Source organism: Malus sylvestris, chromosome 5 (genome assembly GCF_916048215.2).
Source record: "Malus sylvestris chromosome 5, drMalSylv7.2, whole genome shotgun sequence".
NCBI classification, from domain to species: domain Eukaryota; kingdom Viridiplantae; phylum Streptophyta; class Magnoliopsida; order Rosales; family Rosaceae; genus Malus; species Malus sylvestris.
In genome coordinates, this window is record NC_062264.1 from 8,607,913 (window position 1) to 8,624,537 (window position 16,625).

The following is a 16,625-nucleotide window of genomic DNA, read 5'->3' on the forward strand; positions in this document are numbered from 1 at the left end:
AAAGGTGATTTTGAACTCCTAGCAAGCCCAGGAATCCAACCATACATTTGGTTGAACTTAAACCCTTCGGAAACCATAGAACCAAGAACCCCAGATTTGATGCACTATTCATGCACACGTAAATGTGGAGTTTTTGGAAGATTCTAAGGTTATAGGAAGCTTTGGATCGTCTTCACGAAGCTCGGAGAAGAAAAACCAAGCATATTGGACGTCGGGAGACCTAGTTTCAACGAGTTGCAGGTTTAGCTGGATTATCGAGGGATTTTCCGGTGAGTTCTGTCGTTTTTGGAGCATTAAACAGGTATGGGGATGTTTTACAAGTTAAGAGCTTTAAATTGAGTTAAGTTTCATGAAGTTTGGGTGAAAAACGATTGAGATATTAAGGTTATAAATTTTCCAGTTTTTCCGACGACAGCGACAGTCCGGCGAACCAAGGAAGGAGCGACGGAATATTCTAACGGCGTTAGGTTAGTTTTAACGGTATATACTACTTTTTAACGGAATATTCCCTAACGCCGTTAGGGTTACCGTCAGTGTGCCTGGCACGTGCCCACTCGTGGGGGCACGTGGGTGGTTGGAAATTTTTTCTAAAAATATGGAGATGTTCGTGGAGTTGTGTAGATCACGTTGGTATATTCAAACATCCCATTTGAGCAATGTATGAGAAGTTATTATCTAATCTTGGTTATGTGCTTTAAATTAACGCTTATTCAGTTAATTCGCATATAGGTAAGACTTATCTCGAGGACGAGCGCAGTTAAGGGTGACTCGGGGCCTACCACCCTTCGACATACCAGTGAGTGGGCTTTTGTTTTTCAGTATATACTTTTATACTTGATATTTTCCCAGAAAATGCATTTAAATGAAAGTATGCCTTGAATGTCATGCATATAGATTTATATTTTGTATTTGCTATAGTATATGATGCATAATATATAATTATGGTGCTGTGGACGCTTAGGTAAGTACCAGGTGAGTTATGTTTGGTTATATGAATCATCGATGATGTGATATGTGATTGAGAAACATTGAGCTCATAAACCTGCACTTAGGGTGATTATGATTTAGCTAGAGATATGGCACATGCCTGTATATAATGTCACCTCCCGCACCATATGCTTATATTGGATCCAATTTAGGTGCACAGTCTTGTTGTACAGACCATCATAGGTGGTTCCGACTCGTAGATGACTAGCCACTTATTGCCTAGCTATCATGAGAGAGTAGTATTAAGCATAATTATATTACACCCAGTCTTGTCGTACAGACCTTTCATTGGTTCTGACTCGTGTGTAGTGTAATGTCGTATAGGTCATATTAGTGACTCCGACTAGATTGACTATTGAGCTATGAATTCAGCCGTACAGATTTCTACAAGTATTCCGGCCAATATGTTACTTTCCTTGAATTTATTCTCACTTGAATTACCTATTCTGTTATATCTTGGCATGACATACTTATGATTATGAATATGTGAAGCATGATTTGAATTGAGATAATTACATATACATTTATGCATTGTCTATATTCTATCTCTGGGAAAATTATACATGTTTTACAGCGAGGGGTTAGAACATTTGAGAAATGAAATGGTTTTGTTAAACATTTGTTTTTGCCCACTCATGTTTTCTGTTTTGTGCCCCTCCAGGTTTTAGGTAAGCTTGCTGTTGGTGACGTACGAGGATTTCGGTGGTTCTGACATATTAAAATAATTGTAGGACATCTTATGGTACTGTATGACTAGTACTTGTCCTACTGGATTGCACCTAGACTTTCTACGCTCTGATTAGGTGTACTTACACTTGTATTTCACTCTTAGCACTTCTGGTTTATGAGTGCACATTAGTAACTTTCGATTGTTATTTATTCATATTGTTGATGCACAAAATCAGTGGGGACTTTGGTACAACAGAAAATGTTAATTTTGTGACCTTCGCTAGATTGCTCCGGTTACTAGTGTGGATAAGTATGTAAATGGATAGAGACAGGGAAGCAAACACAAGATGTACGTGGTTCACCCAGATTGGCTACGTCCACGGAATAGAGGAGTTCTCATTAATTGTGAAGGGTTTACACAAGTACATAGGTTCAAGCTATCCTTTAGTGAGTACAAGTGAATGATTTAGTACAAATGACATTAAGAAATATTGTGAGAGAATGATCTCTATTTATAGAAGAGAGTTTCTAGTTTCATTCTGACATTGACACGTGTCGTGCTGTGATTGGCATCTGATGTCGACACATGTCGCATTATGATTGGCCTCTGATGTTGATATGTGTCGCGTTGTGATTGACCTCCTGGTTGGAGGAAGACTCTTGTGGATCTTTGGCGGTATAATGTTGACCGGTGCTTAGTAGTTTTGGGGTTGGTCAAGTATTGTACAAACACATATATTTCCTATCCTTATTGCTTCCACACTATGCACATGACTACGTCACTCTCACGTGACGGCCAGCATGCCTTGATCTCGGTCGGGGTGTATCAAAAACCGTATCCAACCGAGGGCCAGGCCAAATGGCTGTGGAATCTGAGAGGGCCCCACGAAATCGGAGAGGGCTAGAGGGCTGGCCACTTCCAACCAGCCAGCCAGCCCCGGGCTGGCCAGATTTTTTTTAAATGTGTCGGATTTCCTGTCGATTAATCGACAGGAATACATTCATACTAAATAATATGAATGTATTCATGTCGGTTATAATCGATATAAATGCTTTGAATTTTTTTTTTACAGTTTTATTATTATTTTTTATTTACAAAATTTTTCCTATAACTTTTATTTTTCATATTTTATTTTAAATTCTATTTTTTTCCTATAACTTTTATTTTACAAAATTTGTTTCATATTTTTTTTAAATTCCATTTTTTCCTATAACTTCTATTTCACAAAATTTGTTTTATTTTATTTTAAATTCTATTTTTTTCCTATAACTTTTATTTTACAAAATTTGTTTCATATTTTTTTTAATTCTATTTTTTTCCTATAACTTCTATTTCACAAAATTTGTTTTATTTTATTTTAAATTCTATTTTTTTCCTATAACTTTTATTTTACAAAATTTGTTTCATATTTTTTTTTAATTCTATTTTTTTCCTATAACTTCCTAAGCCATTATACAACATTAAATTAAATTAAGTAACATGAAACAACATTAAACAATATGAAACAACATTAAATAACATTAACCAACATAAAAATTATACAACATAAAAAACATTTAACAACATGAAACTTAAACATTTAAGTTGTAGTTTTTAAATAATAAATTATGTTTGGCCCTCGGTTGAAGACAGTTTTTTGTGACAAGGTTAAAACGAGCCCTCTGGCCCTTTGGCCATCGATTGGAGACGGAGGCAAATATGACAATGTACTGTTCATTAAAACATTAATATTTTAGAAGATCTTAGAAGGAGCCCTCTGGCCAACCATCGGTTGGAGATGGCCTTATGGATAAATTGGGCCGAACCAAACTATGCCCTCATTTAAAATTGTTTTTGAATACTCCTGAAATTGTGAAACAAAATAAAATCCCTCCAAATCATAAGTAAAATGTTGTTGGATCCCAAAGTGATATTAATCAGCCTCCCCTGGTACGTCACACTTCTTACTTTCAACTTTCCCGCAAAGAAAGGACTAAACAGCTCAAAACTCAAAGGCTCCAGAGACACGATAATCAAATCAAACTCTCTCTCTAGTCCCTCTCTCCAAGAAATTTCCAAAACCCTAGGCCTCCCTGCACGATCCGATCCAACTATGGCCGACGAACCCTCAGTGGCACCCCCCCAATCCGGTTCGTCTCCTTCACCCTCAGCTTCCCCCCTCGGCAACTCTGTGATCCCAATAGTGAACAAGCTCCAAGACATCTTCGCGCAGCTCGGTTCCCAATCAACCATTGAGCTTCCTCAGGTGGCCGTCGTTGGCAGCCAAAGTAGCGGCAAGTCCAGCGTTCTCGAGGCCCTCGTCGGCCGTGACTTCTTGCCGCGTGGTTCTGAAATTTGCACGCGCCGCCCGCTCGTACTCCAGCTCTTGCAGACTAAGCGCAATGCTGACGGCACTGACGAGGAATATGGGGAGTTCCTGCACGTGCCTGGGAAGCGCTTCTACGACTTCTCCGAGATTCGGAGGGAAATTCAGGTGCTCTCTTTTAGATCACTTGTCTGGGTATTGTTGTTTAGCTCCTAGGAAAGTAGAGCATGTTATGCAGTCTGATTTGAATTTGAATATTGTAAAAAATACACTTTTTTCCGTACAACAATGTTAGCGTGTAAATGTGATCCCCATAAAATTTATTGGGCTGCAAAGTTAGTGCAATTCTCTGAACATAATCGGTTTAGCATATCTTCCCAGTCACTAGTTTAAGCGATTACTTTTCAGCAGTTCAGTGTTAAAATGCCACCATAGAAATGGAATTTTTTACTTAAATGTAGCCCCTCAAATTGAAAGTTTTACCAGAAAGTTCGCTTCTTTTTCTGACTCTAACCCTTACCTTCATTCTGCCACCAAAATGTTATTCCAATAATTCCTACTTTTTTGAGTTTTGACATTAAGGTGCTGAGAAACTAAAATTGCTTTATAAGATTCTGCTTAGCTTTTGAACTCTCTTTCATTTACTTCTACATACCCAAGTGTGGCTATAATATAATTGAGTTATGCTTTCATTTATATTATTTAGTTTTCGATATGTATTCTTATAGAAATTGAAGTGAAACATGTAACCGTTGATGTGCATTTGCGAATTGAAGTATTAAGTTATGTACACACCCACACACACATATATATTTACACTTGGTCTTCTGCTGCTAAATAAATTTCTATTGACATAGGCCGAGACAGAGAGAGAGGCAGGGGGGAATAAAGGTGTCACAGACAAGCAGATACGCTTGAAAATATTTTCACCAAATGTTCTTGATATCACTCTAGTAGATCTACCTGGTATAACAAAGGTTCCTGTTGGTGACCAACCCTCTGATATCGAAGCAAGAATTAGGACGATGATCATGTCATACATCAAAATTCCAACTTGTTTAATTCTTGCTGTTACAGCAGCAAATTCTGACTTAGCAAACTCAGATGCTCTTCAGATTGCAGGAAATGCTGATCCTGATGGTAATTTCTGCTCTTCTGCATTTGGTATTCCTGGTTAAATTGTATCTAACTAGTGCGTGCAATTTCCTATTGATAGGTCTACGGACCATAGGAGTAATCACAAAGGTGTGATTTTTATTTTTACCCTAGATTTCTTTTACAGGTTTAATTCATCGACACATTTGCAAGATGTTTATTTTGTGCTGATATGGTTTTGGCTCATGTTTTAATGACTTCAGTTGGATATAATGGATAGAGGTACTGATGCCCGTAATCTGTTGCTTGGAAAAGTGATTCCCCTGAGACTTGGTTATGTAGGTGTTGTGAATCGTAGTCAGGAGGTACTTTATCTTAAACTTCATAGAAGTTTGTTTATTTTCTGCTGCATGTGAGATCGTGGTAAGCTTAAATGATAGTTTAGTGCTGTGGAACAAAAGTATAGAAATCTTTGTTAAGGATTCACACTTTTTTTGCTACTCCTCCCTTTTTGTTCCTTTGATCCTGTCAAAGTCATACCTAACAGTTATTTTAATTTGGTGTTGGCTTTCTTGTGTATATGCACATATGGATTATCAAATTAGGAAACTAATTTGAAAGGTTTCTGATAAGGGTGTCCTTGGAACAGGATATTATGATGAACCGAAGTATTAAGGATGCTCTTATGGCTGAGGAGAAATTTTTCCGCAGCCGCCCAGTATGCTTACTCTTCCTTGGAATTATTTTTATCTGTTGGCATGGATTTAGAAACTCTTGTAAATAGAAATTTTCATATGATGATGTAGGTATATAATGGTCTAGCTGATCGCTGTGGTGTCCCTCAGTTGGCAAAGAAGTTGAACCAGGTCTAACATTTTTTGAACTCTTACAAACTTGTCTCATGTTTGCAACTGTTATACAACTGCATGTATACACAGGTTTCTCTCATCTCACTGGCTCTGATGCTGTTCATTTGACAGACAGACACACATATCCATTCAATCCGCTTAGACTATTGTGATTATCTGGCATTTTCTTTGTAATTTGGGCCGTTCTGGGTGGAGGTTGCTATATTAATGCAGATGGCTTATGGACTTAACCTTAGTAATTTATTTACAGATTCTGGTGCAACATATTAAGGCTGTACTTCCGGGGCTCAAATCACGCATAAGCTCTACACTAGTTACTGTTGCCAAGGAGCATGCCAGTTACGGGGAAATCACAGAATCAAAGGTGCGCTTATTGTTAGTTAAAACTAGAGCGATCAATATGGATTATAGTATTGTACGATTAAATTTTATGTTGTAATATCTTGAGGTTATGGGATTTCTGTCCTAACCCCAATACATGACTTGTTAGTAACTTATAATCTCTGTCATGCAATCTTCTGTGCTATATATATAATAAATGTGATGTAACTTCCATGACTGTTGCCATGCCACAAGAGTTGTAAACTTGACTGTTTTAACACTTGAATTCTATGCATAGATTACCCACTTTAATTTCTGGTGGTCTTTGTCGTGACTGATTTTTTATGCATATATAACTACATGTCTTATTTTTTGTTGCCAATAGGCTGGTCAGGGAGCTCTACTTCTTAACATTCTTTCGAAGTACTGTGAAGGTAAATATGGTTTTACCTGCTATGTGTCCTTTTGGCTTTCCTGATAAATGCTATAGATCATGTCGTTTAATTTGTATCTTTTACCTTTGTATGCATCTGTATTGTGTAGCATGTGAAACTGATGTACAGTATCTGAAATTTCTTGTTGAAAACAGCATTTTCTACAATGGTCGAGGGGAAAAATGAAGAAATGTCAACAACTGAGCTTTCTGGTGGAGCGCGAATTCACTATATTTTTCAAAATATCTTTGTCAAGAGTTTGGAGGTTTGAACTTTGTGATACATATCTGGCTGAGATCTTTATGCTCGAATCTCTGTGATATTCTTTAATTAGTGGAGCAGCATACAAATAACAATTACGCTTTAAAGTTGCATGTTACTTATAATACAATTGTATTGCTCTATCCTAAGCATGATTTATTTCCTTCATCTCCAGTAAGATGACAGCATACTGTGTTGTAGTTTCAATCATATCACTTTTTAAGAAATCTGTTCTATGTTTCAATTTGTATGCCAATATGGGTTATTGGTCCATTTGGACAGTTGAGAGCACAACAGATTGCAATATAAAAATTATACTATCTTTCTCTTCACCAATTAAATGGAGTAATTTTCTTGTTTGTTATTGTGAGAATGATAACTTTTAAAATCTTTAAAAGCGTAAGCAGATTTTCTCAATGTGTACACTGGTGTGACTGTTCAATGTTACATGGATACATGGGTGCTTAAAATTCAAATTAATGCAAGTGTGCTCGTTTTATTTTTTTATTTTCATTTTTAGCTGTCTTTCTACATGGATAAAGGGTAACTTAACTGTTAAATTGATGCAATTTAAGTTTCTTTATGATGAAAAAAATATGACCTTTGTCCCTTTTCACAAATTTTGAAGTATATTTGTGTGTGCATTTTTATAGAGTTTAAAATGTCAGATCTGGTTATAGAGAAGTATGGTATGATGAGGTTTAAAAGCTAAATGACTGTTGTTCAGTCTTTCCCCTCTTCCTAAGTTGTTTTGTGGTTGGAATAGCAGTCACCTTTATAAGTTTTGCAATCATTAAATGATATGAATTGATTTCATTTGTAGGAGGTGGATCCATGTGAGGATCTTACAGATGATGACATTCGAACTGCCATTCAAAATGCCACCGGTCCTAGATCTGCATTATTTGTACCAGAAGTAGGTCTTATTCCTTTCTCACTTTCTGCTTTCTTTTGTTAAATTCCATACTTATGATTTAGAGGCAGACTTTTTTTTTTAATTTAATTTTTTTATATTAACATGTCCTTTCTTTCTTTAAGTCTTTTCTTTGATTTATGTGTCCTTTCTCCGTTGATCAAGTGAGTCATTTTTACTTCATGCATATAGGTTCCTTTTGAAAATCTTGTCCGGAGGCAAATAGCTCGCTTGTTAGATCCAAGCCTTCAGTGCGCTAGGTTCATATATGACGAGTTGATGAAGGTAGAAAAAGTGTAACTTGGTTTTTTATTTGTTTTCTTGGTTATACACATTCCTAATTCTGTTTCCAAATAATATTGTTTTCTGTTCAGATTAGCCATCGCTGCCTAGTAAGTGAATTGCAGCGATTCCCTATTCTAAGAAGGCGGATGGATGAAGTCATAGGGAACTTCCTGCGGGAAGGCCTTGAACCCTCTGAGACAATGATTGGGCATATTATTGAGATGGAGGTATGGTGGTTAAGATACTTTGCATTATAGTGGTGGTGCATTATTTGAATTTTGTTTGAAAGCCTTCAAATGAGGTATTGATCGACATTGTTTGAATTTTTTTTAGTAACCTCTCCATGAATTGAAAACTGCTGGTCACAGTTTTGTTGGGTAAACCAGCCTTCTGAAATAGTTTCTTGGGCATATAGAACTATTGGGAAAAGTGAGGTTTAGGGAATCATTATGGGCTTCACATTAATAAATTGGGGAGCTGCTGTAGGATAGCTGTTGGAGTTGTACTACATTGTAAGAGGGTGTTTTGGTCTTCTTTGAGAGTAGCTTTTCAAGTTCTGCTACTATGTTTTGTATGAAGTTTTTAACTCTTTGGTAAAATTTAGTTTCTCATAAAGGAATTATAATGAGCATGTTGGATCCCAATAAGGATCCTTTGCTTTAATACAGATTTGAACTATAGCAACTTTAGAACCTGTCAGAGCATCTGTAATTGTTTCTTCCGTCTCATGTATTTTGCGAGTATATTTGGGTCTTATTGTAATTCAATTTGCAGATGGACTACATCAATACTTCACATGCAAATTTTGTTGGTGGGAGTAAGGCTGTGGAGGTTGCATTGCAACAGGTGAAATCATCTCGGATACCACTGCCTCTTTCAAGGCAAAAGGTATGTGCATTAGATGTATAATTTTTTTCATTGCAGTCAGTCGGTCTAATTTTTGTGTTTTTTAATTATGTCTTTTATTTCTGTTTTGTGAATTAGGATGGTGTAGATTCTGATAAGGCACCAACATCTGAAAGAAGTTTGAAATCTAGAACATTTCTTGCCAGACCAGTAAATGGAATGGTGCCTGAACAGGTATGGGAAAGTCGCCCCTCATTTGAGGTTCATTATTGCAAAGCCCTATTTCTATAGTTATCACAGTTGCATGTGTAGAAACTAGAAAAAAATGCTAAATTTACTGTCATTAATCACTATCAATGTTTTCAACGGTGAGCTGAATCCTAAAGCTTTCCTTGATTGGTTAGCTGCCAGGGACCACTATTTCGAATGTTATGAAATGTCTGAATCTGAAAGTTAAGTTTGCCAAGTATAAGTTGGTGGGTCAAGCTAACTTATTCGGGACCAATGTTGAACGATAAGTAGAAAGAACAGGGCACGAAGAAAAATTGATTAAAGGAAAAATATGTTCCTTTATCTTATCAACAACACTTATTGGATCAGTGGCAAGTTCTTCGACAAAAAAGTGTGCCAGTTGCTGAATGCTAAATTTGAAGAATAGATGTTGCGATGTGTGTAAGAGAGGATCAACTAGTGCCGCTTTCTCAGAATTGATTCCTCATGAAGTGATTTTTTTAAAGAGGGCTTATCAAGTTGTTTAGAGTGTGTAATTTGAAGTAATGGTTTTAAGACTGACTTTCTTAGTTACAATGATCATGGAACAACACCTGATCTAGTTTATAAGGATCTCAATACATCAGGTTCTATGAAGATTCAGATTCAATGAAGATTCAGAAGGGAAAGGGAGCACAATCTGATACACAAGAAGGTGGAGTTCAAAGGTTTAATTAATGTAAAGGTTATGGACATTTTGCTCTCCTTTGTCCCACAAGGGAGCAACCTAAAAATGTGTTGGCAGCAAGTATTCAAAAGGCATTTGATGGAGTAAGAGGTTTATGAACCTGAAATTCCATCCAATACCGATGATGAATTTGAAGAGATTGCTCAACCAAGGATGTCGGTGCTGAGATACACATTAACTCACCCTAAGAATAATGATGATTGGAGAAGAACATCTATCTTCCCACACATGCATGGTTGGTGATAATGGAAGTTTTTAGGTTTTTAGGCTTTTGCATACTTGCAACTTCCATGTTTCCTTTAGAGACAACAAGAAGTTTTTAGGCTTTATTATTGTAAGGGTTAAAAAGCGAAAGAAGACAATTCAAGTCCTTTTAGGATTGGATTAAAACTTTTGGAGCAGGATTTTATTATTAGTTCCCTAGTTCTATGGCCAACTTGATCCTCTTCCCCAGGGATCCCAGATGAGGGAACCCTAGGAGAGCCGTTGACTCCAACTACCGTCCATGTACGATCCATACTAGATTTGACCAACTGCCCATCCTACCTCCTCTACGTTCTTGACAACCCATCTTTGTCTCAGTAGTCTTTCAGTGGCATGTTTCGGTCCTCTTCCCCATTACTTAGAAAAAGTGAGCCATTGGTTCAGGTACAAGATACTATCGTTACCACCTGGACAATTAGACATCCAACCCGTCGCAGCGACCCAATTGCAGGAGCGGAGCTCTACCACCGTTTCTAGAAGGATTTGGTTAATCTCCTATTCTATTTTGCCTTTCTAGAAGGATTTCTTTCCTAGATTAATTTTACCTTTCTGCGTTTTTTATGTTTTAAGGATCTATAAAACCCCCCTTGGTTAGTCATAGAGCACAGATGAGTTTATGAATAAAAGTTTGAGTTAAATTTCCTGCAATAGGAGACTAGGAGTTTATTTGGTGCAACAGAAAGGTTGCTCCTTTGTGACTGAAAGGCCACAAGTTCGAGTCGTGGAAACAGCCTCTTTGCAAAGCAAGGGTAAGGCTGTGTAGAATACTTTCCCACACCCTTGCAAAGCAGGGAGCCTTGTTGGCTTGGGGTCACCCCATTTTTAGGAGTTTATTTGGAGCAATTCCAAATTCCAATTCTTGGTATGAGGCCAAGAACTTGGTGCTAGGCCAAGAACTTGGTACAAGGCCAAGAACGGGTGAGAGGCCCCTGGAGTGATTCCAGTTATCCTTTTATTTTCGTTTCTTTTCAGTTATGTGTTTTCGCTTCCACTAAGCCATCAAATTTCAGCTGCCCAACTCTATACATCATTTAGTATGTGGCTACCACAAGGGAACATGGCATATGCTCCGTATTAATTTTTTTTTATTTTTTTTATTTTTCACAAATCAACAAAATATAACAAATACAAACTCCAGTAAATAGAGAGTCGATATACTATTTATTATGATACTAATACTAATAGAATTATTTTAAAGACTTATTATAGAAGTTTCTCATGGACTTGTACCAAGTTGTAATCAACAACATAGTGCGAGCGTAATAAAATGTAGGGGGTTATTTTTACAATAACTTATATTTACAAATCTATATTTTATATTTTTTTCGTTATTATAAATCAAGTTCTAAAAGGCTATTGTATTGATACATCGAGGCTTCCATGACATAGCAAGAACCAAATGCCTTGCCTTTTGCCTTCACCATTGAAAAACTGGTCAATCTCGGCTTGTCTAATTGTATTTATGATTTTGTATGGATGACTGACAGGGTGCACGACCTGTGGCAGACAATGAAAAAGTTGCATCATCTGGGAATATATTAGGTAACACAATTTCATTTTTAATATTTTTGGTGATGTATGGTGACATGTTGACCCTAAAGGATGAATTCAACAATATGTATAATATGTATGTTGTCTTCTTGGTGGGTTGATAAGGCCTTGTGCATGTGCTTTTGTGTGTATCAATGCGTGATTTCATGTTGGAATTCACATGAAATGATGGAATTCAATGTGTTTTCCTTTGTCATCTTTTGCAATTAATTAGGAGGTTCAACTGGTTCAAGTTGGGGGATTTCTTCAATTTTTGGTGGGAATGATAACCGCACACCAGCTAAAGAGAGCTTAATAAACAAGCCATATAATGAACCTATTAACAACATTGAACAAGCAGTCTCAATGATCCATTTAAGCGAGGTATTTTGTCATTTTCAATATTGACTTTGCCTGTGGGCTTTATCTTGTAATTCTATTTTAAATATCAGACAGTATTTTATATTTCTGTGTTTTCCTAACTTGTTACCCTTCTTTCAGCCCCCAACTATATTGAGGCCCACAGAGAGCCACTCAGAGCAGGAGACAATTGAAATTGCAGTCACAAAACTCCTATTAAGATCTTACTATGACATTGTCAGGAAGAATATAGAGGATTCTGTACCAAAAGCAATAATGCACTTCCTGGTAATATCGACTTTCATGGATGCAAGCTATTTACTTTTCATGTTGCGTCTTTTTTTCATTTCCTTTTTTTTTCCCCAATGTTTTCTTATTCATATTCTTAGAAAGGTATAATAGTGTAGTTTTGTGTTAGACAAGTACCTATGAGGTACAAGTGGTAGAATTGATTTACATTTAACGTGGGATGTAAAATTTATACAATGGTGAAACTTAAACTATTTTCTTGCAACCTTTCAAATCTAAATGCTTCCTTTATTATACCCACATTTGGAGCCTTGTGTATATATGTATGTATTTGTTTTCCTGTCCGCCTTACATATATTCTTGTACTATTTTATTCTATGAAAGTATATGAAGTTAGTGCTTTTTTAAGCCATAAAAATATATGTATTATCTTCCCAAGATTGATTTGCATGATTAAACTCATTATCAGTTGTGTGATCTAAATTGAGTTCTGAGCATTTCATAGAGTAACTATTTTCGTCATCAATATGTACTTAGGTGAATCATACAAAGCGTGAGCTGCACAACGTCTTCATTAAGAAGCTTTACCGGTAACAGAAAAAGCATCTGCCAATTTTACATTTGCTGTGTATATCTTATGCCATTTACTAGTTTCCTGTATTGACTGTTGATTGATCGATGGTTTGGTTTTTACGATCCCAAACAGTGAGAACCTGTTTGAAGAGATGCTGCAGGAGCCAGATGAAGTAGCAATGAAAAGAAAGCGAACCCGGGAAACTCTCCGAGTTCTGCAACAGGCTTTCCGGGTATGTTTTTTCTTTGCTTATAAACAACTCCACCTGGAACTCCATGGAAGTAGAGGCTCTGCTTTATCTGTGCACATTCCGTACATTGGCATGTGCAGATAATCCCAATTAAATGCGGACGACAAATTGAATCAATCTGGGAAAAGCAGTATGGGATTTTAGGAAATTTGATTCATGTCAGCAAATAATTTCATATTTTGGCATAGGACAGTTCATTTTCTAATATAGGTTTAATGAAAACAAATTTCCTCTTCAACTTTGAGGCCAATAAAAACAATTTTCCTCTCTAAGATCAATACAACTTGTTAAATTTCTCCTCGTCAACCTCTCCTTAAAAACACAAATGTTGATTAAGATAATTTGTGACCTGAAACAAGGTATCCCTTTAGATTACCACGTCTGCTTTGCTTTGTAACAAGTATCAGTCGCCGAGTATATTTTAAATTCAAAAGTAAATATTTATGAAATGTGGCACAGCATATCTGCAATCTGTGCTACTTTACTGGATTGGAAGGGTGTGTTTGGTAGATGGCTGAGCATTTTGGCTCTTGTTCTACTTGGAGGTTAATATGTTTCATTTCTGGTAGTTATTTTTGAGATCATATCTTTTTGGTGAACTACTTGTTGACGGTGAACTCTTTTGGGTCATTAATTAAATGATGATTCTTTTCAGCATGGAAAAAGAATTTACTGCTTTTAGATCATACAGCAGGAAGTGCTCAGTTTAGTACTTGGTACTCACTGTTTTTCTTTTGTTTGTAGACGTTGGATGAACTGCCTTTGGAAGCAGACACAGTTGAAAAAGGTTATTCTTTGGGTGCTGATCCAACAGGGTTGCCAAAGATCCATGGCTTGCCAACATCATCACTGTATGATACAAGTAGTTCACATGATTCCTACTCCTCTTCACCTAAGAATACAAAGTCTAGAAAGTCGTCTCACTCGGGGGAGCTTCACTCGCCATTTTATTCTAATGCGGATTCAAATGGAAGTGGACGCATGTACATGCCTGGTCTATATCCAACTGTTGATCCATAAGCGGTTCGAGTAACAGTGCAAGTCTTTTGTCTTGTCGAAGCATTATATTCATTTGATTGCTCTTCCGATTCTGTAGGTGATTGGAAGTTCACCTTCAGTAGGCAGACTGTCGGGGAGTTGGTATTTTGTTCCAACTGATGAGTTGTGCAAATCGGGGGTAGCAGGCATTGCTGTTTCCACTGCATATTTCTCGACCCGTTTATTTATATATAATAGTATGGAAGGCAGACGATTGTTGTTGATTGTAATATTTTTGTTTCTTAACTAGGACCCAAGAGTAACAGGGTCCTGTCTCGCTTACCTTTTTTTGACATAGATGGTTCTCTCAACTCCTCACTCGTAGATACGCATATACAAATTTTTTGGTTTTTGTTTCAAAATAATGTGGACCGCGACAACCATTTGTGTTGTTTTGTTTAACAAGGTGAAAGTTAGTGATGGTGGATGCCAATTTGTTGCGTAATTGTATATTGACACGAATCAAATCGGACATTGAGTGGCTCGCAAAGCTGCAGCAGTGGGATGGGATTGAACGTCTGGAATTAAAACCCGCTCGTAGAACTCGTTTTGTCAGTTACAACATTGAGTGGCTCGTAATTGTATATCTCAGTCTAAATTCTCACGCGGACTCTGCAGTTATACAGCCCTCACTATCTCCATCTCTGTAATTCTCTCCAAATTGACCCGTGACACCCACATCTTCAACATGGCGGAAGCCGAGAACTGCCATTCGCACCTCACCCGGCTCTGTCACCATCATCCTCTCAGCCGAAGCTGAGAGGTCATTTTGATGTCTAAGTGAAATTAATGAAGCGTGAAAAAAAATTGAAAGTGGTGCATGAGGGAGACAATCAAGTGAGAACTTTGAAGTTGCGGGTTATCCTCTCAAAGTTTAAAGAACTAAGGGGTGAATGAAACTGAGTATTTTTCAAAGTCCTTTGGAAGGTTAGAAGAAATCAGTTTTGGCATGGTGGTGGGAAAACTGAAAGCTTTTGAGATGAAACTTGAGATTGAAGAAGGATACTCTAAAAGGAGCAAGAAACTGTTTGGGTTAATATTTGATATTGGGCTCGAATGAAGGAAAGCCCAAGGGTGCCAAATTAAAGGAAGACTTGCCCGAAGCACCAGCATCAAGCCCATGAGCAAACTGAAACCTTCTTAGCCAAGACACAAGCCACGTGTCCATAATTGAAGTGACAAGTGATGAAGGCTAACCTACTATTAGCCAAAAAACACTTTCCAGTGGCATTATAAGTAAAAAAACTGATGACTCACTACCTTCCAAGAGCTTTCAGGCAAGAGCATTGCCCTGACCCTCGGGCCAAATCGCCTTGTAAAGGAAGATGAGACAACAGAGACAAGTACACTCAATCAATCAAACAAACAAGCATACAAACTCTGCTCTCAAGCCAGTTTGTACCCTTCAAATTGAAATTTAGTCTTTTTAGCAATAGTTGAATTACAAAAGCTATCTTTTGTCTAGTATAAAAGCTATGCTACTTCCCTTAGCGTTGTAGTATTGATTCCCTCATGTAAACCTGTTTACCATCCATCCCTTTTAGCATACAACCCCTGTAAACTGAAAGAGAAGTGGTTGCAAGAGGTTCAACCTTGCCAGACAAGGTGAAATCTTGCTCGAATCTCTTTGTTTGTTCTCAGAATTCATAGATCTATTACTTAATTCATTCTCCAACATGTATTCAAGTTATTTCCACTTGTTTTCCTATTTTAAAAGTTCCATTTGCATCTGGATTTGGTTAACTTAATGGATATGTTTTCATTAAGAGCAATTTGGAACCAAACAAATGACTTAAGGGGCTCTGGACTCCCTCCATTCAAACATACAAGATCATGAACTAAAAGTCCTTGTTTATAAGGCAAGAAAAAGAACTTAATACAGACTTAACCCATCTGTGATAATCCCTTGGTAACAAGAAGTGGGGCGCAAGTAATTAACTTAAAACACACTTGTTTTACATTTGCTATACTGAGATAGCAGTGGCACGCCTAAGCATTTAGTTAGTTTTGATTGCGAGCCTCAAGGCCTACACTTAAGACCCCACAAAGGCACATTTCAGAACTAACTTCAAGCTCTTGTTACAGCACACAAGGCAAGCAAGAGCTTGACTACCAAACACATACATCCAAAGTGCCAATCCTTTGGGGAGTTGTGCTGAGGTCCAAAGAGCCTTTTCTAGAGAAATCTTTGTCCGAACAGAAACATTGCTACGAATGGCACAAAAGATCAGTCTGCAACAACCAAAGTTGATTGAAGATCTTGAGGAAGACTAGACACTGTTTATTAAAAATTTCAGGAGGATTCTCAAAGACAAAGAGAGAGATTGCCGAAGAAATGACAACACTTCAAAGATCCTTGAGGCCAGATTGAAGGAAGAAGATTCAATGAGAAGAAGCAATTCAAATTTTCAGATAG

At 37.2% G+C, this 16,625-nt stretch overlaps 1 protein-coding gene across 1 annotated transcript; it reads left to right on the forward strand.

The window, feature by feature from the left end:
* Positions 1–3,602: 3,602 nt before the first annotated feature.
* On the forward strand, positions 3,603–14,642 carry LOC126623417 (dynamin-related protein 3A-like). Its single transcript, XM_050292305.1, has 20 exons — positions 3,603–4,130; positions 4,820–5,102; positions 5,179–5,207; positions 5,321–5,422; positions 5,707–5,775; positions 5,864–5,923; positions 6,177–6,290; positions 6,633–6,681; positions 6,837–6,946; positions 7,766–7,858; positions 8,048–8,140; positions 8,230–8,367; positions 8,915–9,028; positions 9,125–9,220; positions 11,696–11,750; positions 11,974–12,122; positions 12,240–12,386; positions 12,885–12,937; positions 13,054–13,153; positions 13,916–14,642. Exons 1-20 carry the CDS (start codon positions 3,750–3,752, stop codon positions 14,189–14,191), a joined length of 2,511 nt encoding a protein of 836 aa, XP_050148262.1. The 5' UTR covers positions 3,603–3,749; the 3' UTR covers positions 14,192–14,642.
* Positions 14,643–16,625: the final 1,983 nt, after the last annotated feature.